Below are 23,840 nucleotides of genomic sequence, written 5' to 3' on the forward strand. Positions count from 1 at the left end.
ATAAGCCTCTATTCCTTCTCCATTAGAGGGCAGACAGAATGAAATCCACAATTGCAGAATCACCTGAAGGCCAGGTGAAATACAAATATTGTATCAGCAAATATTTCATTTCTAATAGTAAAAGATAAGCTGAAGCTTATTTAAAGTTTTAAGAATTCATTTGAGCAAAATTTCATTTGAATTGGGCAGCACCACACCGGAAGTGGTTAGGAGACGCCACCCACAGGAGCTGGAGAAGAGAGTGCAGAAGCCAAGCAAGAAGATTAGGGACTACCTCATGGTTCAAGCTGAGCTGGCTGATTGGGATTAGTCATCTTTAAGTTTCTATTTTCCAACTTTGAGGCATTTAGAAGCTTAGTGGGCACTGGGGCACTGAACCACCTCAGCCAAATGGCCTCCTTCTTTGATTAATGTAGCAATAACCAAGTTCCACGCTGATGGTGATGCGCCTGAAGAATCTCTTTAAAAACCACTGTCCCGTGGATAAAGAAGAAGGTCCTACTATATAGCACCGAGAACCATATTCAATAGTCTATGATAAACTGTAATAGAAAAAATATTTTTAAAAGAATATATATGTGTATGCATAACTGAATCACTTTCCTATATAACAGATATTAACACATTGTAAATCAACTATACTTCAATTTTTTAAAAAAACAACTAAAAATTTAAAAAAAGAACTACTATCCTAGACCAGTTGGTCAGTCTTTTAGCCCCAGACTTCCTCCAAGTTCCAGACTGTCAGGCACAATGTGTCGCACTGGGTGTGCTGTTGGTGGTGCGTCTGACTCTTTTGCAACCCCATGGTCTGCCAGGCTCCTTTGTCCGTGAGATTGCCATTTCCTTTCCAAGGGAGCTTCCTGACCCAGGGATTGAACTCGCATCTCCTGCACTGGTAGGCAGATTGTTTACCTACCACTGAGCCAGGAGGGAGGCCCACTGGGCATGTAGATAATGTAACAAATTAAACCTGCTGTTCCAAATATTATTTTCATTCGGGTGTGGTAAAACTTCACCATAACTGGATAAGCAGAGTCGGAAATTTTTAAAGAGCTAAAATGTGCCTTTGCATTTAGCCCGGGTTGCTGAAATGACCGAAAAGAGCCTGCCAGCAACTGGTGGGGACTCTGGAATCTCTGGTGACCCTGGAAAATCACCTTGGAACCAGGAGCTTGGTGGGCCCACGCCCTCTGGTGGTGGCTTTTGCTTTATCATGACACAGACGCTGAAATTCTGGCTGCTATTGCCCTTGCTGCTGCTGCTGCTGCTGCTGCTGCTGCTGCTGCTGCTGCTGCTGCTGCTGCTGCTGCTGCTGCTGCTAAGTCGCATCAGTCGTGTCCGACTCTGTGCGACCCCATAGACGGCAGCCCAAAAGGTTCCTCTCTCCCTGGGGTTCTCCAGGCAAGAATACTGGAGTGGGTTGCCATTTCCTTCTCCAATGCATGAAAGTGAAAAGTGAAAGTGAAGTCGCTCAGTCATGTCCAACTCAGCGCTCTTAGGAAACTTGAAAAAAGCAGCGGGGCTGTGTCAAGGAAGGAAAAAAAAAAAAAAGGACTTAGTAAAGTAGCCCCCATCTCATGTATATTGATATCATACAAATAAGCTGCTGTTATTTTTTCATTGGTACAAAATTTTTAAAAACACTCTGATTAGGCAGTGTTGTTGGTTTTGCTTTGTTTTTAATTTATATATTAGGACAGAATGAAAATACAAGTAACTTAAATTAGAAAACGCTCAGTTTCATCTCGCAAAAACAAACGGAGAATTTTACAGAAAACGTGTCTGCATCAATTTAGACTCCAATTTGGAAATCTTTTCAGAATAATCTAATTGTGTATTTCTAAGTTGAATAAAGGAGTTCTATTCAATTCTTTCTGTCATTGAAGGCTCTGGATAAGGGACCAAAGGCTAAGGACAGTAAAACAGGTGCCAGAGACCCAGGGATCCTATAAAGGGAAGCGAGGTCTGAGGCGCTAAGACTGCTCAGCTGATTTTGCCCGTGAAGTAAAGTGCATGGACCGAGGAGGGCAGGGACTTGCTGGAAAAGAGCCCTGGGCACTTGAGAGAATATGCGGGCTCCCCTCCCGCCTGTTTCTGGTCACTTTTGCCAGCTCCCCTGAGACCCCCTGGAGAGACCTGTCTCCTTAATAATGAGCACCGAGAGGGTGTCTCTTAATCTTCCAGGGTGGGGCGGGGACGTGGGTCCCACACTAGACACGTGATCTGTGGGCATAAACACACAAATCTTATTAAATTGGGAGGGGGAGCTCTGATGCTATGTGCATTTGTGCATATTAGCCCTTTGCTGTCAAATCTTTTGTGAACTGATACTGAATTTCAGCTTCTTAAAAAATAAATTAGTATTTGTCCTTTCGTGACAAGTTTGTTAACATAAGATTTCTACCCTTGCCTTCTTGACCCACTTCTCACTGTGGCAGCTTGCAAAACGCATTCAGTCTTTATATATATTATATATATATATAAATTCAAAGATGTGGGTGGATCAACATTTCATGAAATGGACTAAATTTCTGCTGATGCCTTGAGCTGGGTACCACATGCAGTGACGTGACCGTCAGGAAGAGGGCGCCGTGGTACCGCGTTTAGTCGTGTGCTGTCTGGTGAATTCCTGGGTGGTCCCTGTGAGGATTTATAAAGCAAAGCATAATAGCAACATTTGCTGGTCCTGTTACACTCCACTTCTTAAAACGCTGCTGAGACTAGGAAGTGACAGCTTCAGAGCCACTATTGTCTAGAACTAAAAGGAGTTTGGTTTATATCTGTCAGCTCTCTGAAATTTTTCTATTGAGGCTGATTAGTTTTGAAGAATGCGTTTCAACCACTTCATCAAAACGCTCTGTAGATTTAAAAAAGACCCACTTTTTAAGCGATTTTTCCCCCCACTCAAAGCCAACGTTACAACGGAGGGTTGATTTGTTATGAATATTTTGTTACTGACGGTACTGGAACACTTGAAACATTTAGGAAATCTGAACATGTAAAGCTGCCCTTGTGCACCATCCTGCACTTTTTATCTTTTTATATTAAATACTGAGGCAATCCAAGAAATAGTTGTTAAAGCACGAAATGCTGTTGCCAAATGAATAACGTTCTAGTCCATGCTGCTACTGCTGCTGCTAAGTCGCTTCAGTCGTGTCCGACTCTATGCGACCCCATAGACGGCAGCCCACCAGGCTCCCCGTCCCTGGGATTCTCCAGGCAAGAACACTGGAGTGGGTTGTCATTTCCTTCTCCAATGCGTGAAAGTGAAAAGTGAAAGTGACGTCGCTTAGTCGTGTCCTACTCTTGGCGACCCCATGGACTGCAGCCTACCAGGCTCCTCCGTCCGTGGGGATTTTCAGGCAAGAGTACTGGAGTGGGGTGCCATTGCCTTCTTCGTTTTAGCCCGTAATCACACAGTATTTAGATTAATATCACAATAAATCAATAAAATAACACAATGAAATTTCAAAAACAATCTTTCATACCTGTGATGTGAAGTGATAAAAAGCCCTGAAATCTTCTCATTTCGATGTTGATTAATTAAAAATAAATTATATAGATAGATTGAAGCATTTGGTTTTCCTCTGGTTTCATTACTAAGATTTATCCATTACTTACTTAGAATAATAAAGAAAATATAGTTTGATGAGAAGGAGTCCAAGATTAGGTTAACTGGCTCTAACAGACTCTGAATGGGAAATGCTGTGATGACTAACTGGCCAGTAAGAGAGCAATGAGCTTCCCAGGTGGCTGAGTTGTAAAGAATCTGCCTGAGATGCAGAAGACTTCAGTTCAGTCCCTGGCTTGGGAAGATTCCCCTGGAGAAGGAAATGGCAACTCACTCCAGTATTCTTGCCTGGAAAATCCTATGTCCCATGGACAGAGGAGCCTGGCGAGCTACAGTCCATGTGGTCACAAACATGTGGTCATATGACACTGATGTTCAGACTGGAAGGGAAGTCAGGAGGTTTCATTTGCTTCTATCAGGAATTGCACTTGACAGTGAGGAGCAGGGCCGTGAGAAGTAGTGGCTCAGATAGTGGCTCAGATAGGTCTTTATTTCCCTCACATATGCGTGGCGGCCAGAGGTGAGCTGTGGCTGATGGGCTGAGGTCTCTCTAATTCTCAAGAGTTTTCCTCAAGGTTGCAAGATGACTATTAGGACTTCTACCATTAATTGGGAATTCCAGGCAGCAAAGAAAAGAAAATGACGGCGAAAGGGGCAATTCCTGTGTCAGGAGGGCAAAAACTCAGCATCCCAGTAGATAGCCACTCATATCTCACTCATGGGAAACAGTTCATGTCACCTTTGCCAGTAAGGTGGGAAAGCAGCTTTACCTAGCATGGTGCCAGCCCTCAAGGGCTTAGTCTGTCCGTAAAGGAAAATGAGAGGATCATGTCTCACCACCCCCTCTGTCTCAGGGGATAAGTCGTCTGGGCCCGGAGAGACTGAGGCTCACCCGTGTCTCAGAGCTGGTGGCAGATTCAGGGCTTTATGGGGCTTTATGACGTGCGAAGTGGGCTGGGCAAGCAGTGGGACTGTGAAGGTCTAAGGATTCTGCTTTAGCAAAAGCATAATAAATAAAAAATGTAAAGATTCATAGCAGCACTATTTGCAATAGCCAATATATGGAAACAACCTAAATACCCATCAACAGAAAGATAAGTAAAGATGTGACATAAATATATATAATATATATATACATATATATATGCAGAGTACATCATGAGAAACGCTGGACTGGAAGAAACACAAGCTGGAATCGATTGCCGGGAGAAATATCAATAACCTCAGATATGTAGATGACACCACCCTTATGGCAGAAAGTGAAGAGGAACTAAAAGCCTCTTGATGAAAGTGAAAGAGGAGAGTGAAAAAGTTGGCTTAAAGCTCAACATTCGAAAAACGAAGATCATGGCATCCGGTCCCATCACTTCATGGGAAAGAGATGGGGAAACAGTGGAAACAGTGTCAGACTTTATTTTGGGGGCTCCAAAATCACTGCAGATGGTGACTGAAGCCATGAAATTAAAAGACGCTTACTCCTTGGAAGAAAAGTTATGACCAACCTAGACAACATATTCAAAAGCAGAGACATTACTTTGCCGACTAAGGTCTGTCTAGTCAAGGCTATGGTTTTTCCTGTAGTCATGTATGGATGTGAGAGTTGGACTGTGAAGAAGGCTGAGCACCGAAGAATTGGTGCTTTTGAACTATGGTGTTGGAGAGACTCTTGAGAGTTCCCTGGACTGCAAGGAGATCCAACCAGTCCATTCTGAAGGAGATCAGCCCTGGGATTTCTTTGGAAGGAATGATGCTAAAGCTGAAACTCCAGTACTTTGGCCACCTCATTCGAAGAGTTGACTCATTGGAAAAGACTCTGATGCTGGGAGGGATTGAGGGCAGGAGGAGAAGGGGACGACAGAGGATGAGATGGCTGGATGGTATCACGGACTCAATGGATATGCGTCTGAGTGAACTCCAGGAGATGGTGATGGACAGGGAGGCCTGGCGTGCTACACTTCATGGGGTTGCAAAGAGTCGGACACGACTGAGCGACTGAACTGAACTGAACTAATACATATATATATATGGAAATATTCCATATACATGGAATACTGCTCAGCCATAAAAAGAACATAATAATGCCATTTGCAGTAACACAAATGGAACTAGATTTATCATACTAAGTGAAGTCAGAGAAAGATAAATACCACATGATATCACTTATATGTGGTATCTAAAAATGATACAAATGAACCTATTTACAAAACAGAAATAGACTCATAGACATGGAAATCAATTTTATAGTTACCGAAGAGGAGAGAGGAGGTGAGAATAAATTAGGAGTTTTGGAGTAACATATATACACTACTGTACAATAAATGATCAACAAGGACTTACTGTACAGTACAGGGAACTATACTCAATATCTTGTAATAACCTATAATGGGAAGAATCTGAAAAAGAATATATATTAAATATATATATAGAGAGAATATTATACATATATATATCTGAATTAGTTTGCTTATAACTAACACAATATAAACCAACTATACCTCAATTTTTTAAAAAACAATGCAAACAAACGAGTTGCTGAAAAAAAATCATGCTCTCATAAGATCATAATGATTTGATTTTCCTATAGAAATACATGAAGAAAAGTAAAGATCAAATCCTAACACGGTAATGAAGTGATACTGTAACTGTCAAGGCATTAAAATGTTGTTTGATAGTAAAAATGTCATCTGACGGCCTGGTACTTCAAAATAAATCATGGACACGTTCCCTCATACACACCTTGGCTTCCTTCCTGCTGTGAAAGTGGCAGCCCTCCCGCTCTCGCCGACTAAGAAACGGCCCTCGACTTCCTGAGGAGCGCACCTCAGGGACAGTGACGGTGGCAATGGTGGCCGCAGGAAAGCAAGACTGCGCTGCAAGGGGCTCCAGCTGACTTTCTTCCATTGCTTGGAGGATAAACTGTGTCTTCTAGGAGGAGAGTTGTGACAGATGTTGACTCTCTCACAGATAAAATTCAGCCATTCAAATGGTAAATTTACACTTAAGAATGCAACATTCACATGCATTAATATATGACATTTGTTTTTCTCTAATTTACTTCCCTTTGTATAACAGACTCTGGGTCCATGTCTCTACAAATGACCCAATTTAATTCCTTGCTGTGTCTGAGTGATATTTCATTATATAGATGATGTATCACATCTTCGTTATCCATTCATCTGTCTGTGGACATTTAGCTTGCTTCCATGCCCTGGCTATTGTAAAGAGTGCTACAGTGAACACTGGGGTGTATGTGGAATCTAGAAAAAGGGTACAGATGAGCCCGCATGCAGGGCAGGAATGGAGACCCAGATGCACAGGACAGAGCTGTGGGCATGGTGGCAGGGTGGGGTGGATTGGGAGATGGGAACTGGCACAAATACGCCACCATGTGTCAAACAGCTCGTGGGGAGCTGCGATGCATCACAGGGAGCTCAACTCAGTGCTCCGAGATGACCCGCAGGGGTGCGATGAGACGCGGTAGGGGAGAGAGGTCCCAGAGGGAGGCGATCTCCGTGTACACACAACTGATGCGCTTCCTTGTGCAGCAGAAACTAACAACATTGTAAAGAAACCACACTCCAGTTTAAAAAAGAGAATGCAACACTGTGTCAGGGTACGTACTCATCCAAGGGGAGACTATGTATGACTGCTTATAACCTAGGGCCACAGGGAAGTAATCTGTAGGAACCTGAACCGAAATGTTTTTGAAAATTGTATAATATTAAAACTGTGCCCTTCATGTTACGGAAAAGGAAACTACAAGGAACTATTTATTTGGAGAATAGGAAAATATTTTTGTTCTTGTTTTACTATGTATTTTTTAAGTTATAACTCCATAGTTTATGATTGTAGATCTTTTCAAACATGAAGACTTGTTTGAATATTTTAGTGTCATCTAAAATGGCAACTTTATAATGGTTTCTCTCCATTCATGACCTAGGCCTGGGATATAAATGGGGAGCAAAATTTCCTGATTGGAGATTCAATTGTGTGTAATTGGTTTGTGATTGCAGTGGGAGAAACTGCAGATGACCACAAGCGAAAGGAGGAAAATCTTCTGCTCTGTCACTTTCCATGTCATTGCCATCACCTGCGTGGTCTGGTCCTTGTACGTGCTGATAGATCGGACAGCAGAGGAGATCAAGCAGGGAAATGATAATGGTAAGAGTTTGTCTCCTTTCTCTTTCTGGCTTGAATCCTGTGACATCACCCAGGGATGTGCACTGGAGCTGTTTCCCAGAGCACATGTGCACAGCAGCTCCCTGTTTCGGCAGCTGAGTCTCCTCCAGCTCCCTAACTGATGAACACTCTGACCACAAAGCACTGACCAAAGTAAGATTTATCAAGTCCACCTTAGCGGGGGAGAAATCCACAGATGCCACACACCACTTTAAGCTATTCAGGAGCTGATAAAAATCCGATTCTGCCCCGTGTGAAAAGGCAAATAACTGTAAAAATAGAATGTTTTTCCTTTTATTTAATTCACTCTATTCATGGCTTCTTGTAACACATGAATAAGAGGGCAGTTAGTAGAGGCTGTGTTACAGCCCATTAATTAGCACACTATAATCTTATAGAGTGGGTTAACACTACAGTTTGAAATTTTTACCACACTAAGTTTGATAGTGAATGATGATATCTAGTCTGAAGAAAGATGTTTTAAAATCATTGCAACGTAGTCTAACATTTTAAATGGTTAGGTCATTCAAAACAGGAGCAAAAATTACTTGCTTATCTTCACCTGTGAAGGGACCCAGTTGTTTCTCAACAGGCTCTGCTGGCTTTAGCCGGTAGCCTAAATCAAAGCTGGTAAAACAGCGAGGGGTGCTCCCCAGCCTCCTCCAGGGGGAGATATGTATATCATACGTAAAACCAGGGGTGAATTTGGAAGGAGAAGGTGCTCAGATGATAGCACTGTAAGTTTGCACCTCCTTCAAAAGAAGAGTGAAAGAGAAAAAGATGAGAGGCAATAAGAAGGAAGGAGGAAAAGAATCTTTAAAAGGAGAGGTTTCTTTCCTCTGTGTTTCTCTGTCTGGACCAAAGGGGAGAAGGAGTCCCCTTCTTGTGCTCCTGGTGCTGCTTCTCATCAGAACAGGGCTGAGATCTAAAGGACCAGGACCCCAGAGCCCCCAGGAGGCCGGGTGTGTAGCTAGAGTGTGTGTGCTGCAGGGAATTGGCGGGGGGGGGCGGGGAGCAGGGACACGCTGGGTCAGAGGGCAAGTTGTGGGGGGAGTATTTTGTACATCAGTGATAACTCATGTGTATACAATTTATATTCAACTGCGTTGCTCAGAGCTGTATTGGTCAGAGCTGGCCAACTTTAGAATATCTATCACATCTCTAAGTTAGTGTAGACATTTTTGTGTGTGTGCTGTCACTTCAGTTGTGACCAACTCTTTGTGACTCCATGGACTATAACCCATCAGGCTCCTCTGCTCATGGGACTCTCCAGGCAAGAATATTGGAGTGGGTTTCCATTTCCTTCTCCAGGAGACCTTCCTAAATCAGACATGGAACCCTTGTCTTTTATGCTTCCTGCATTGGGAGGTAGCTTCTTTACCACTAGTGCCACCTGGGAAGCTTCAGAGATTTCTTTTAACTTTTAACTTTATACTGGGGATATATAGATGATGAACAATGTTGTAATAGTTTCAGGTGGACAGAAAAGGTACTCAGCCATACATATACATATCCCCCAAATTCCCCTCCCATCCAGGGTGCCACAAAACACTGAACAGAGTTCCCTGTGATATACAGTGAGTCCTTGTTGGTTATCCATTTTAAATGTAGCAGTGCGTACATGACTTTCCCCAACCCCCTAACTATCCTTTCTCCCCATCGCTCCCCTCAGAGAAAATTTGTTTAAGCCCATGTCCTCCATGGTTGCCGGCACTGGCCGTTCTGCAGACCTTGCAGTTGTGTGTGTGTGTGTGTGTGCGCGTGCATGTGAGAACAGAGGCGCGCTCTGTCCCTGCACCATCTCACCGTCCCCTACGGCCTCAGGGACGGAGGGCTTCCTCGCGGGCTAGAGCAGACCTGCAAGCTGGACCGAAGCTAGCCTGAAGTCTGACTCAGGGTCCCAGTGATCACCCTGCTCAGGTCCGCTGTCTCAGCCTGCAGGGTCTCCCCCGTGGGGTCGCCCAGCCACAAGGAAGGGGAAGGAGATGAACAGGAGGATGACCCTCATGTCATCCACATGCAGACTGCATGCAGTTCTCTCTTAACTCATTTCCTCAATCCCATTTCTGGGACATGTGAGCGGATAGTGTTTGTTTATTTCCCGTTGGATATGACTGTCGGCTTCAGCCCTGAAACCCGTGACCCAGGTCTCCTGTTTCTGTCCCTCTCGAGTCCTCCTGGGTGTCCTTTTGTCCCCAGATATTGTTTCTGTGTCGGTAACGCCCTTCCCCGGATCTCCAACCAGACATCTGCCTGCCTCCCGACCTCTCCATTTAAAGGTCTCCCAGGCACCCAGACTAGTGTGTCCAAACTCCTAACCCTTCCACCACTTCCCACTCTGACCACTATGGCGATGACACTGCTAACCCCTAGTAACAAAATGCAACCTGGCTTTCATTGCCGTCTCCTCCCCTTCACTTCCAGCTTACATCAGTCACCAAGTCCTATTTATTTAGTTTGCCCCGCAGGCCTCTGAAATCTGTATCTCTCCCTCCCCACTGCTACACCCAGGTAGTAGCATCTCTTTTACTCCAAAACTGCAGCTGCTCCTTGCAAGACTTTCTCTAGTTTGCCTACCTTCAACACATGTCCAGAAACATAATCACAGCAAGTTCAAACAAAAATCTGACCACATTCTGTCCCTGCTTATTCATGACTCTCAAAACACATCCCGGACTCTGGCAAGGAGCTATGCTGACCCCATGGCCTGGCTGAAGCCAGCTATGCTGAACACTGGTTCACCCCCAGACCTGCTCCCAGAGCTGCTCTGCTCCTCTGTCTCGGGGACACATTTCCTCCCAGCTTTTTGTGTCCACTCTGCACACCAACTCTCATGCTCATGCGTCATCACATACTTCCTTGTCCCTTAAGTTGACTTTAAATTTCACTCCCTCCCAGAAACCCAGATCAGCTCCCTGAGATAGAATAATTTCTACTACCTCAGCAACTCTCAGAATGCAGTCCCCAAGCCCACAGCATGAACATCACCTGAGTGCTTGTTAGAAAGGCAGACTCCTGCCTCTCCCCACGCTGGGCCTGTGACTCAGAGATTCTGAGGGTGGAGCCCAGCAAGACGTGTGACGCTGACACTCTCTGAGCATGGGGAACACGTGCTCCTGCACATCCTCCGCCACCCCAGCCTGGCTGCCCATCGAATCACCTGTGCAGCGTCTGCACCACCACAAAGCGTCGAGCTCAATTCCCAGAGGTTTACACTTAATTAGCCCTTACATGATCCTCTTGTGCAGTCAGGCTGAGAAGCTCTGGCCCCAGGAGACGTCCCACACCCTGTTGTGATTGCGCATTTAATAGTCTGAGTTTTGACGGGGTCAGCATGTCTGTCTTGCTCACCAGCACATCCCAGGTGCTGAGCACTGTATCTGGAGCCCAACAAGGGACCCAGTCATGTAGGAGGGTGAATTCTTTGTATATAAGCTTTTCTACTTTTTTCTTTTCTTTAGACTTTTTCTGCAAAATATTTTTTCCCTTTCTCAGTTCTGGGTAGATGCAGGATTTCATACCACAGTCTCCAGTGGACTATCACCCAGGGTTATCAGCCATATTTCCCAACAGAAAATGATGCATGGTAATCAAAGATCAGCTTTCCAACACCTGTATCTATCTATCAATATTTATACACATGGTATATAAGGTCAGTTTTCTACCATATACTTGTAAACATTATTTTCAGTTTCTTAAAAACAAGTGAAAATGAGATAGCTTTTATCTTTGGTGTTCAGACTTTTTGAATTAGGAAGCAAGATCTTTATCATGAACCAGACTCCGTAGTTATTCCTACAGAGTCACTGGCTAGAGGGACAGTAATTTCAAGTGGGACCGAGGTGACTTTTGTAAAAGTTTTTTTTTTTTTTTCTTTTTTGTAAAAGGCTCTCTGTATTTGTGTTCAAATTGTATGTAACACCTGACTTCCCAAAGTACACATTATCAGGTGGTGTAGACATCTTTGTGAGTTGTTATTAATCTTCCTTTGGCATTGGAACTGTGAGAACTGATCCTGAACTGGCTTTTAAAGTTTTGGGGAAAAAAACCTGCATAATTTAAAAGTTAAAATATTTAAAATCCATCTTGAAAACCTTCAAAAACCTTTGAAGAAGAACAAATTGCCCTTCTTTAACCAGAATGGAAGTTGAATATAAAACAGCAACATCTTCTGAGCTGTAATAACAAGACTGTCAGGAAAAAGTCCTTTGTATATTGAGTGACTGTCCTTTTAGCCTAAATATGCATCATGCTCCAGATTCCTCTCTATTTCCTGTGATGAAAAAGGCAAAAACAAAAACACATGGTACTTGAAACTTTAACATCCTAAATTATCCATGTTGTCAACTCTAATTTGGGGGAACAGTTACTCCCCCTGCTTTATCTTTACATATTCTAGAAGAAAGCTTCAGGGTACTATCTGTGTGCTGAAAACAAATCACAAAAATAAGGCCAAGAAAATGAAGCAATTCATGTTATCTATGAAAGAGACTGTAGGTGCAGAGTTAAGGCTGCTCCAGGACCATTTAAATGCATAGGAATGAGGGACTAGTGTCGCAAATTGATTTTGTTTACTTCTGACTCCCTCACAAGCCTCCATGAACACCCAGGGGTGGACTGCACCTCCCTACTGGCTGTGAACATCTGCTTTAAGAGCATCTTAAAAATCACTTCCCTGACATCCATTTAATATTTTCCTTTTCAGCACTGTTGTTTAAACATTCCTTTTTAACATAACTATACATGCTGTTTTGTTAATGACCTCAAAGTGGTAAACGCCTACTTTGGCTAATGATTGGAAGGCCCCCCACAGTCTAGTTCTGGCTTGGTCAGGCACTAGTTATCGTGAATAAAATAATCACTCTAAAGCTTACTTTTTCTCATTTGTTGACTAAGTTGGACTGAATATCCTCCAATGTTTCTTTCTAGGATTTGTTTCTCAAAAACATAAAGAGCTTGACCTTGCATCAGATAAATTGAAACAAAGTGTTTACACAAATACAGCTCATGTATCATCCATGTTTACTCACAGTCAGTATTATCATTAAAACTAGTTAAGGAGAAGACTGCAGATATGTGAAATGGGCTATTTCCCTGTGCAAAATCCCTTCGTTCTTGAAGGAAACACCCTTTGTGAAGCCATTAACCATAATAAAGGAAATCTTAGTAAGGTCTGATTTATAAAGAAATTGAATATGAGTATGAGTCATTTAGAATCTGGCTGTTAGCCAGGAAAAGGGGGGCTTCTGAGAGTGAAAATAAGGAAATAGTGACTGTAAAGGAGATGAAAGAGACAGTCAGTGGCAGTGATCCTGTGGGTGGAAAAACTCTAGTCTTAGGTTCGTGAGGGTAAATGTCCTTCAGCCCATCCTGTCTTCTGATCCTGCCTCAATGGAAGATGCAGTGAGGAAGATCTGGGCAGTTTTTTTTATGCAAAAAAAAAAAAAAAAAGAAAGAAAGAAAGAAAATTTTACAGATTTTACTCTTCCATCATATTTACTCCTTTGTTCAAGCTCTGTAAATACAGTTACTTTTACCTGGACTTCCTAGTTTCCCTCTCTGGCTTGCTAGAAAAATCTCACCTTAGATACAGAGTATATGATGAGCTGAATGGTCAATGTACTCTTTGTCTGAAGGGCTTTTACTCGCTCTTCAAATACCAGGTTCTTTACAAAACTGTGCACTGATTTCCAGGGTTCTGGTAGCACTGCACTTTCAGGCAGATGGAATGCAGCTTTTGGTTCTTCTAAGTCTAATTTGTGAAGTCTTCAATGCCGTATCACAGGACAAACCTAAAGCCTTTCCTGGAAAACCTACTGGCATGTCTGTTGTTTTGGGATGGCATGGATGTTGTGGCAGCCTTCAAGCATCTTATCACACATATGCAGTTATCAAAATGATGGAAGAAGTTATTATGACAAACGTGTATTGTATGACTTGAGAATTTATTGGCCATTCTTGTAGGACTGACATGATGATATGGAAAGTGAATGAACTGACTGAAGGTATCTGAAGGGCAAGACTCCCATTTCCTTAGAAAATGATGGTTCACAGAATATCTGCTCCTCTAATTCTTGCTCAAGAATTTCCAGGCATCATCTCCTATCAATACTTAAGAGGTCAAGATGGGCAGAGAGTTGATTTCTAAGTCTCCAGAAAATCTTGACAAAAGATCTCAAGCACAAAGGCAGAAGTAGAGATAAATCATAAATCCTTGAACTTCAGAGTAAAGAAGAGATGGTTGCATTGTCTGAAGCTGGATTTTCCAAATTCTTGTTCTGAACTGGCAAGTAGGGTCAACGTAATGCTCTTGACAATTTTGAGTACATGCTCCAGCTTCCAAGTATTCTTTGGTTTACACAAGGGGTCTACTCTGAGCTTCCCTTCTTCACCTTCACCCTTCCTTACTGTATACATTATTTCCTCTTCATGGAAAACAGCATAGAACTGACTAGTCCAACACAACTGAATGGGAAGACAGTGTGCTGCCTCTCAATAAAAAGAAGCATATGCATCTCACCAATGAAAACAACATCAAAAAAATCCATTTAGCCCCCTTTTGGCATCTTCTCTTAAGATATCCTTATCATGAGTTTTCCAAGGTAAAATCCTATAATTGCTCAATAATATCAATAATTTCTAAAGGAAACAAAAATCCTGTCCACTTAGTCAAAGGCAAAGAGAAAAATCAGCTGTCTCTGAAAGAAGATGGCCATCGGGACAATGGGTTTGCACTCAAATGGCTTTGGCTCTGGGGTGGGGGATACTCTGTACTCTAAAGTTTGTCTAGAGAAATCATGGGAGCTTTGACTCCCCAGGAAAGTAAAAAGGAAGAATGACCTGAGTAGAGGAAACCGTTTCAGAGATACCTTGTAAAAGAAAAGTACCAGGGTCAGGGTCTCCAAAGTCTGGCAGCTGGTCACTCTTGACCTCAACTCTCAGGCACGTCATGGACTCTGGCCACTGGGTCTGGGAGGAGAGGTGGGGCAAGAATGGAGTCTTTTTCAGCCTGTCCATCAATGGCGCAGCTTCACTTGCAAGGGAAGAAAGGCTGTCACTTCTGGGGAAAGATTGAAGCACAGCTGTCAAAGTCTGAACTTTGATCATTAGAATGTTCATTCATCCTTGAAATGTCTACTGAGCAAGGCAGTGTGAAAAACACGGACCAAGAAGACGCAGATCTTACACGTGTCAAGATGATGGCATCACAGAGAATAACTCACGTCAGAGTGACTCAGGCCACACGTGTAAGAAATAACATGAGAGTGAGCACATCTATTTCTGGGTGGAAATGATTTCCCATTCAGGTTTGTGGGACAGGTAGACACACAGAAATGGAGAAGCAAAATTCCGAGAAAAGAAATATCATGGGCAGAGGCTCAGAGGGGAAAACATCCAAGCAGTTTTAACTTTCAGTGTGAATAGAAATCAGAGGGAAAGTGAGATGTCATGCATGGGGATTTCCCTAAAAATGAGACAAAGCACACTTCATCTCCAGCTTGCCTGTGGTTAAAATTTTTCTAAACAAGGAGACTACTGCTTAATGGAACAGCTGAGAGCAAAAATCCTTCTAAACTTAAAGAACTCCAAGATGTTTAATTTGTATACTGAATCTTCCCTGCAATTTTCCAAATAAAGAAGCTTAAGTGATCATCTTCTATAACAGAGCTTCCCAACCTCAGCAGCACTGGCATTTTGGACTAGGTAAACTACTTGCTGTGCTACTACACGTTGCAGGCTGGTGACAGAGCAGCATTGCAGACCTCGACTTACTAAGTCAGTAACTTGCTCAAGTGTTACCAGGTGGAACAATCATCTCCAGACACTGCCCGGTGGCCCAGGGAACACAATTACACCCTCCCCTGCCCAGCTGGGAGCTGCTGGTGCCCAGACTCTGTTCTCCCGGCACAGACATGAGTGAAGAACAAGGCAAACCCGTCAGCGTGAGGCAAACAAGGCACAGCATCTGTTTTGAAAGTATATGTCATTATGATATGCAGGATGCTTCCTAGAACTCTACTCACTGTCACAGGTAAATGAAGTCTGATCCCCTATACTGTGGTTTCCAACCACCCTTCTATTTGACAGCCTCTCACATGATTGAAGGCAGATATGTCCTCCACACCATTCTAATGTTGGCAAGATGTGGTCTCCTGACCATCATTTATGACACACTTATAATCATGCATGGCCTAAATACTGTTACAGCAAACTCTTTGTGAAAGAAAGTCCCTTTCTAGTTATGAATGATGGAAATTAAGAGAAAACATTGGTGCCTAAGAAAGAGATGGTTGTCGGTTACAAAATATAAGATGGATAAAACAAATGACTGAAACCCTAAATCTTATGCATGTCTGTACCCAGGAATTTTTTCTTTCTGGTGAGATGTAGCAGCTTCTGTGTCTCTTGCTTTTTTTTTTTTTTTTTAATTTTAAAGGTAATGCAGATGGGGGCAGGGACCTGTAGGTACAGTCCCACACACATAGCTTACCTTAAGAGGATTAAGTCTGATTCTTTCACTCAGAATGTACACTATCCTTCCTTAAAGATTTCACTGTAAATAAATGCTGAAGTCAAGTATCAAAATCTACTGTAGTATCTGATGATCACAGTAGGTTCTTGATGGTAAGAGGAATGAGAGACGTTACAGTGGTAGGTGAGAGAAGTCATGTGCAATTTTAGCAATACCTTGAGAATACTTAAAGCAATTAAGCAATTTTTGTTATTATTACTAGTTGTTAACAATATATTTCTGATTTATGATAACAAGCGAGCATATTCCTTTTAAGGGCGTCCCGGTGGCTCAGTGGTAAAGAATCCACCTGCAATGTAGGATACATGGGTTCGATCCCTGGGTTGGGAAGATCCCCTGGAGAAGGAAATGGCTGCCAACTCTAGTATTGCCTGGGAAATCCTATGGATAGAAGAGCCTGGTGGACTATAGTCCATGGGGTCACAAAAAGAGTCGGACACAACTTAGCAACCAAACAACAGCATGGTCCTTTGAAGGAACCATAGGGGGTAAAAATAACCAAATCTATCAATAATGACTCGGTGATAACATTCTCTTTTATTTGAAAGGTGTCCTCGAATGGCCATTTTGGACAAAGCTGGTTGTGGTGGCCATCGGCTTCACAGGAGGTCTGGTCTTCATGTATGTACAGTGCAAGGTCTACGTGCAGCTGTGGCGCAGGCTGAAGGCCTACAACCGCGTGATCTTCGTGCAGAACTGCCCAGACACCGCCAAGAGGGCGGAGAAGAACCGCTCTTGCACCGTGAGCATGGACACCAAGGACGCTGGGGCGGTGCCCGCACTGCAGACAGGGACCACCGCACGGCCGCCAGCGGAGGCTGGCCCCACTGAGCTCATACCCGTGTGACGGGGCCAGTGGAGGCCTGTCACCGAGTCCAGCCTGTCACTACAGATGACAGAAGCGATCCTGAGTAGTCACCCTCTATCTTCTCTCCACTTTCTGACTCATTTGTTCTTACTTTGCTCAAAAGGAAAGAAGAAAACACCAAATGACCAGGATCCCATGAAACAGTCTCAAGTGTAAAGAGGAAATGTGGAAGTTAGCTGGAAAATGATTTCTGAGACAATTAACCACTGGTGCAAGGGATGCTTTTAGGCAATGAGGAAAGCCTGAGTGGACAGACCTATGTCTTCACAGTAGCAGGGAAAGTTCTGGAATAAGGACTTGAGTTGAACGTGCGTTTCTTCTAGGGCCTCATGATGCTAACTCTCTCATCTGGAAATGACAAATGTATCTGGGTTTAAGCTTGAAATTGTCTGCATTATCCCTAAGGCACATCAGACGCAAACTTGGAAGATGCGTATTTTGATATTCATACTTTGACAGCTAACAGGTTTTTATGGCTGTAGTGGAGTACAGTTTGTTTTGACAGGTATATGTTTTTAGAATAGATGCAAGGCACATCTGAAGATATTAATATTTGAAATTATGTTTAAATCATGAAGGGTAGATTTTCAAAATATTTTGGGATTTAATTAGCTCTGTTAAATACACAGAAGCCTTGTATACTCTACTTGGACCCTCTGAAACAGCACTGTCCAACAGAAATGTAATGTGAGCCACAAAGGCTGGCTATATACGCAAATTTAAAATTTTCTAGTAGCACCATTAGAAAAAGTAAAAATACATAGGTGAATTTCGATGTTTTATTTAGCATTATATACCCAAGTTATCACTTCAATGTCATCATTATAAAAAATTATTGAGTTATTTTACATCTCCTTTTATGAACCAAGTCTTCCAAATCCAGTATGCATTTCATCCTTTCACGGACTCTCAATTCAAATCTACTGTATTGGACAGAGCAGCCCTAAAATTAGAGACAAAGCCTGTTTTAAAAGTTGAATCTTTCAAAACAGCACTTCATTCTTTTATTCAAAGTATCACAAATGTTACTTTACAAAGCACTAATCAAATGAAGTATCTTAATAAGAGTTAGAGAAAGTTACTCTTTTTTAAAGGGTAAAAAAACTATAAAGCAATCTACCCATGACAAAGTTTTAAAATTAACTTATTTGCTACTATGAAGCACTTATAATAGGGGAAATAAAAATTTTTAAGGCAAATGTACTTTTTAAAATCCACATAAGGTGTCAACTTGACAGGTGAGTAGTTATAACCAAGCATTTAGCCTGTATTTTAAAGTGCTGACAGTTATTTCCCTTGCTCAACTGGGAAGCAGAAACATTCAACATTCTGTGATAAGTAATAAATTGTGTTGTTTAGGTTTGACAGATGAGTTGATTATTGTGTTCTTTGCATATTCATGTAAACCTGAAGCATGAATACTGCAGTGAGCTAGATTAATTATTATAAATATAGTGGCCTGTCAAAGAGAGATCTCTTACGTGAAACAAGGTAATTTATTTTTGCTAGCTGTTGTTATTATTGTGAAAAGGCAACCATGATGGCCATAGAACCAAAGCATGGGTTTCGCATTGCACAAATCTGGGTATCACATTGATGTACTTTGTAACTGTCAGTGTGCTTGTTCCTCATAGGCTACCATAGGAAAAAGGAAAGAGAGATAACCTTTTACTGATTAGAAGGATGGTATGATATTAGTAGTGGCTGACACTGAGTCCAAATAGTCCCAGTTCTTAGAAATACAGCAAAGGTCAACAGCGTCAACTTTGTGTGTGCACGTGGTGTGTGTGTGTTCCTGTATATACATGAGAAAAACGTCAAAGTGTTCAGTTGGGCAGCAAACAAGAGGTTTTTTAAAGCTCATTTTTCTTAAAACTTGTTGAATGAAGGCACAGGAAAAAAACAAAAAACTTGAGGCAACTAAACTGGACCAAAATTTCTGCACAAACAAAAACATAGTGGTGTAATTAAAAATATATGAACCTTAAACTGGACTTTGTATTAACTTTCTAATTTCCATCTTCAAGGTTTAAGACATATACATTCATGGATAATGAAGCTTTGGGTGACTTAACCATGGCACTTCACCCAAGGGACTAAACGTGATTCATTTCACTTGATAACTTTCCTAAACAGTTTACTAATCTATGTCTACTGAGGTTTAGCAACGGCAACAGTTTCACAAGCTCCTGAGGAACAAAGTTGTCACCAGCAAACAAAGAACATTGATCTCTCTGTCCTCTGCTCTGTAAGGAAAAGGATTATTTACACCAAAAATACCATTTAAATTCTGCCCAAACTTTAGAAAGATAGGTAAGTATGTGGCTCATAGCACACTGGAAGATGATTGGCTCACATAAGGCCTGGTTTATTTAGGGGCACACTGAACACTAGAATGAAAAATATAGATAAGCATTACTGTATTAATGGTAAAAGAGGTCACGGTGTTTTAAAACCACACGTAAATTCTCAAAATTAACTTGAATAGGCTTTGACTTTCTTGAAATGAGAAAATAGAGAGCTCTCTAACAGGTTAAAAGTCAGAATTACTCTGCTATTCTTTTTTAAACCCTGAACTCTCGAATTTAAATCCTTAAAGAGTTTTCCCATAATGGCTGTTGAAGGTTCAAACAACTGAAATATCTGTGTATTTAAAACCTAGTGTTGACTGTTTTCTTTTATACTATGTGGCGATGGTCTCTGACCTTTCAGTGACTGGGTGTGGCTTTGTGAAAATACTTCTGTGGACTGGATATACCCTTCAAAAAGAAAAACTGCTCTCTGGAATGCTCTTCAATTTTTTGAAGCATGTTTACCTGCTTATGTAAGAAATAAAATGGAATTGAAACAAAGGACTTAAATTGAAGAATAAATTGATAGTTCTACTAAAACCTTGGCTTTTTATAATGACTCTGTGGTATTACCATTGCCATTTACGCTGTTAATTTTTTAAAAGATCTGCCACTTTTACTGTATAAGTTCAAATATTAAATTGTAAAGAAAGGCAATCCATATTTTTTTTTAAAGTGAAGCCCAAAAGGCAATTAAGCTTAAGTACAAACAAAACAAAGATGTTCCCATCAACTTGGGATATAAAACAATGGAGAAACTGAGGGAAGACAGGTGTACACAGTAAAGGAGTCTTCTAAATGCCGCAGGATTAAATCTCATCCTGAGCTGCTGTTCATGGGATTACAGTCCCAGAGAGACAGCTGCATAGTTAATCTGTTTTCCAAAAGGTCCCTGAACCATCTACATATTTTGGCTGGAAAACTAGCCCATTAGAGCAATGGCATCACTAACATATTCTAATTGTCATGGAGATGAGGTGGGGAAGAGTGTTTCATTTGCCTGACACAGTTCACCTTTCCTTTCATGCCAATTAATATTTTGGAACAAAGTAGAGCTATTCAGACTTAACATTGTCATTATTGTAGTTGTCATACAATTGTGCAGGGCTTACACTTTAATTAGACAGAAAGCAATTTTCTTTCCTTTTATGTCGGCCCAAAGGTGCTATTTTACATATCGACACAGTTGAGAGGAAGCGCTGTTATTTTGGGCTGCAGTGTTTCCTCCGCATCTGAAGAAAGCCCATCAGAAACTGCATTAAAGCAAATGAAAAGCGTCGACTGTGTGCAATTTTGGGGACTGAGCGTTTGTACTTTTTTTGGTTTTCCCTAATTCTCTTGCATTAACGATTTACTGTTTTGTGAATTATGCGTGATAAGACAAATTAAGGAAAACAATTCCCTGTGAAAAAAGACTTTGTATATTAAATAAGTGACCCAAACTTTTGTTGTGATTTATTTTTTGCCTAATTTACCTGAATTTCTTCAAATCTGTAACATTCAAACAGCCTTGAGTTCTTGATTCTGCAATGGTCTGGGTTTTAAAGCAGGGTCTGAACATATTTTAAGGCCAACATAGGTTAACATATGGCATTTTAGAAAGGATTAAATAGGTGCGTTAATGAGAGAAAATCAATGAAAGTAATCTACACAGACTTCCAAACTGTTTTAAAGAAAAAAAAAAAAAAGATAAATCAGAATGTAATCCAGAAAAAGATTCTCTGATGAATAAGGCTTGGATATACAAAATGATGTAACAGTATTTTCCTACCCAGAGGTAATAAAAACTAAAAGAGGGACTCTAATTCAAACCTAAGAGGGTTAGTTATCAGTGAAGAAATCATCCCCCCTGATGCCCCAACTTTTAAGCCTGAATTCAGGGTCCAATTGGATGTGTTCATTCTTCTGTCCAAACTGAATATGTGCCTTTGTCTTCTCAGTCTCCCAAATTACAACAAAGAAACCCAGATCATAAATCATTGTCCCTGAGTGTTTAGCTAGTGACCTAAACTGGGAGCTGTGAGAGATAGCAAGGGCAGCAAGGATGGGGTAGACTCCTTAACCCAGGGAAATGGCAGGGCAGGAAGCAGTGTCCTGAACAAGACACGGCAGCAAGATCCAGCCAGGGGGCAAATAAGTCTGTGCTAGAGTTTAAGACAGTTCGCCCCTTACAGAGGTACACAAGGAAAAGACAACAGAGGTGCCAGCTCCTCAGGAGTCTTGCCCCAAAGGGAAGGCACAGGAAGAAAAGGGGCACATGAGGCAGTGACACTGCATAAGGCAGGGGCACCCTGTCGCTGAGAAGCCAGGACCATGGTGCAGCGAAGCCGTCTCACAGCCTGCAGCCACGGCAGGCTGAGAAGGGAGTCCCACAGTTTCTCAGACCTGGGGTGCTAACTTACTCCCTGGAAAATAGGGGGGAAACATGCAGTGCCCTGTGGGAGCTCCGCACAGCACCCCACGCCCTCCTGTTCTAGAAGACCACACAGCACTCTTCTGAGGCTCAGGAACGCCGTGAGCCAGCCTGGCCTCAGAGGACACTCATGGTCATCAGGGGGCCAGCACCAAGCTGTCCCCACCTGGGACATGGCTTGGCCACCCTAGGGGAGGACAGGCAGACAGTGCGTCTGCGAGGCCAGCCTGGGGCATGTGGAGAGGACGGAGGCAATCAGAGCACCTCAGGCCTCTTGGGCCACGGTGGTTTAGTCTGGCCATGGTACAGAACGTGAATTTCATTCCAAACATGCTGGATGTCAATGTAGGTTCATCAGTTATAATGTGTACCATCTGGTGGTGGATGTTGGTAAGGGGGAGGCTATGCATGTGGGGCTAGGGAGTATATGGGAAATCTCTTACTTTCCTCTTGATTTTAATGTGAACCTAAAATTATTTTGGGGTCAAAAATAAAATCACACCCTATCAAATAAACATGCCAAAGAGGACACCCATTCAATCTTCTGTCCTGAAGCATAAGGATTACAAGAGTAGAAAACACTATTTAAGGTGAAAAGAGTCCCAGAGAGAGACCAATGTCTGCAAGGCAAGGAAGCCGCCAGGTATTAGGAATAGCAGCTACAGACAGCAGTTAGTGGCTGAGATTAGAAATGTATCATAAGCCCAAGCCCGTGGAGTCCAGCTTGCTGATTTAGACCAGGGACTGGCCAGCTCCAGCAAGCAGGCCAAGCCTAGGCTACGGCCTATCTGAGTAAGGCCACGATGGGTTTCACATTTTCATCGGGTGGTAACACACACACGTATGTAAGCATATGCAACAGACACTGCATCTGGCCTGCAGTATCTAGAATATTACCATCTGCCACTTATTATCTGTCCACCCCAAGTTTACAATGAAGTGCCAGCAAAGTGTTACTCTTCCTCGGTTCCATGTCCGTGGACTAGAGAAGCTCTCTCTCAAAGGTTTAATACTGAAAGAAAAGGGGACGGGACAAGCATCACTGAAGAAAGAGCATGTTCCATACACAATGGTTAAGGGGACCATTTAGGAGCATTACTCTAAAGACAAATGATCTCTTAGGTTACCCTGGTCTAGCCAGGAGTGACATGACAATTATGGTCATAAATTCACTCAACAAGTACTTATCTGTTCTGGTTCCAAGCAGTACAGCCTGTTATATTTTCTGTTTTGATAGCATAGGAAAACTAGAAATAAATGTTGGAGGACAATGTTCTGCCATTTTCACAAGTTATTCTTGTGAAATAAGACAGTATTTCTTTCTAAGCATCAACAGTAATGCTTTTTAAATACCAGACTGGATAAAGCAGTTTTTATTCTCTTTACTGTAATTTATGACTCAGTTTTTGTAGTCGTTTTGAAACAAAAAATGAACTCCCTTCCCCCAAGAAGGAAATTTTCCAATGACCAAAGTGATAAGAACTTACTGCTGCTGCTGCTGCTGCTAAGTCGCTTCAGTCGTGTCCGACTCTATGCAACCCCCATAGATGAAGCCCGTCAGGCTCCCCCGTCCCTGGGATTCTTCAGGCAAGAACACTGGAGTGGGTTGCCATTTCCTTCTCCAATGCGTGAAAGTGAAAAGTGAAAGTGAAGTTGCTCAGTCGTGTCTGACTTAGTGACTCCATGGACTGCAGCCCACCAGGGTCCTCCATCCGCGGGATTTTCCAGGCAAAAGTGGGCTGCCATTGCCTTCTCCATAAGAACTTACTATATAACCATAAAACCATACTTCTGCATGGATTATTTAAAGCCAAAGCAAGTCAGCATTAGTTAAATCACCAAACATTAAATAATAAGAACCTTACGTAAAATTATAAAATAAGTTTTATTTTTAACCTTCTGAAGTGAAAAAGCTGTTAACA

At 42.2% G+C, this 23,840-nt stretch overlaps 1 protein-coding gene across 2 annotated transcripts in view; it reads left to right on the forward strand.

Annotated features, from left to right (window-relative positions):
- The window catches only part of MARCHF1 (membrane associated ring-CH-type finger 1), a 138,263-nt gene extending 117,316 nt beyond the window's left edge, over positions 1-20,947 (forward strand). For both annotated transcript variants that reach the window (XM_042251098.1, XM_027970774.2), the window contains 2 exons: positions 7,588-7,735; positions 16,835-20,947. In XM_042251098.1, the coding sequence (XP_042107032.1) occupies positions 7,588-7,735; positions 16,835-17,133 (447 nt within the window). In that variant the 3' untranslated portion in view covers positions 17,134-20,947. The remainder of the gene's footprint in view (positions 1-7,587; positions 7,736-16,834) is intronic.
- Positions 20,948-23,840: the final 2,893 nt, after the last annotated feature.

This window comes from Ovis aries, chromosome 6 (assembly GCF_016772045.2).
Source record: "Ovis aries strain OAR_USU_Benz2616 breed Rambouillet chromosome 6, ARS-UI_Ramb_v3.0, whole genome shotgun sequence".
Taxonomy (NCBI): Eukaryota; Metazoa; Chordata; class Mammalia; order Artiodactyla; family Bovidae; genus Ovis; species Ovis aries.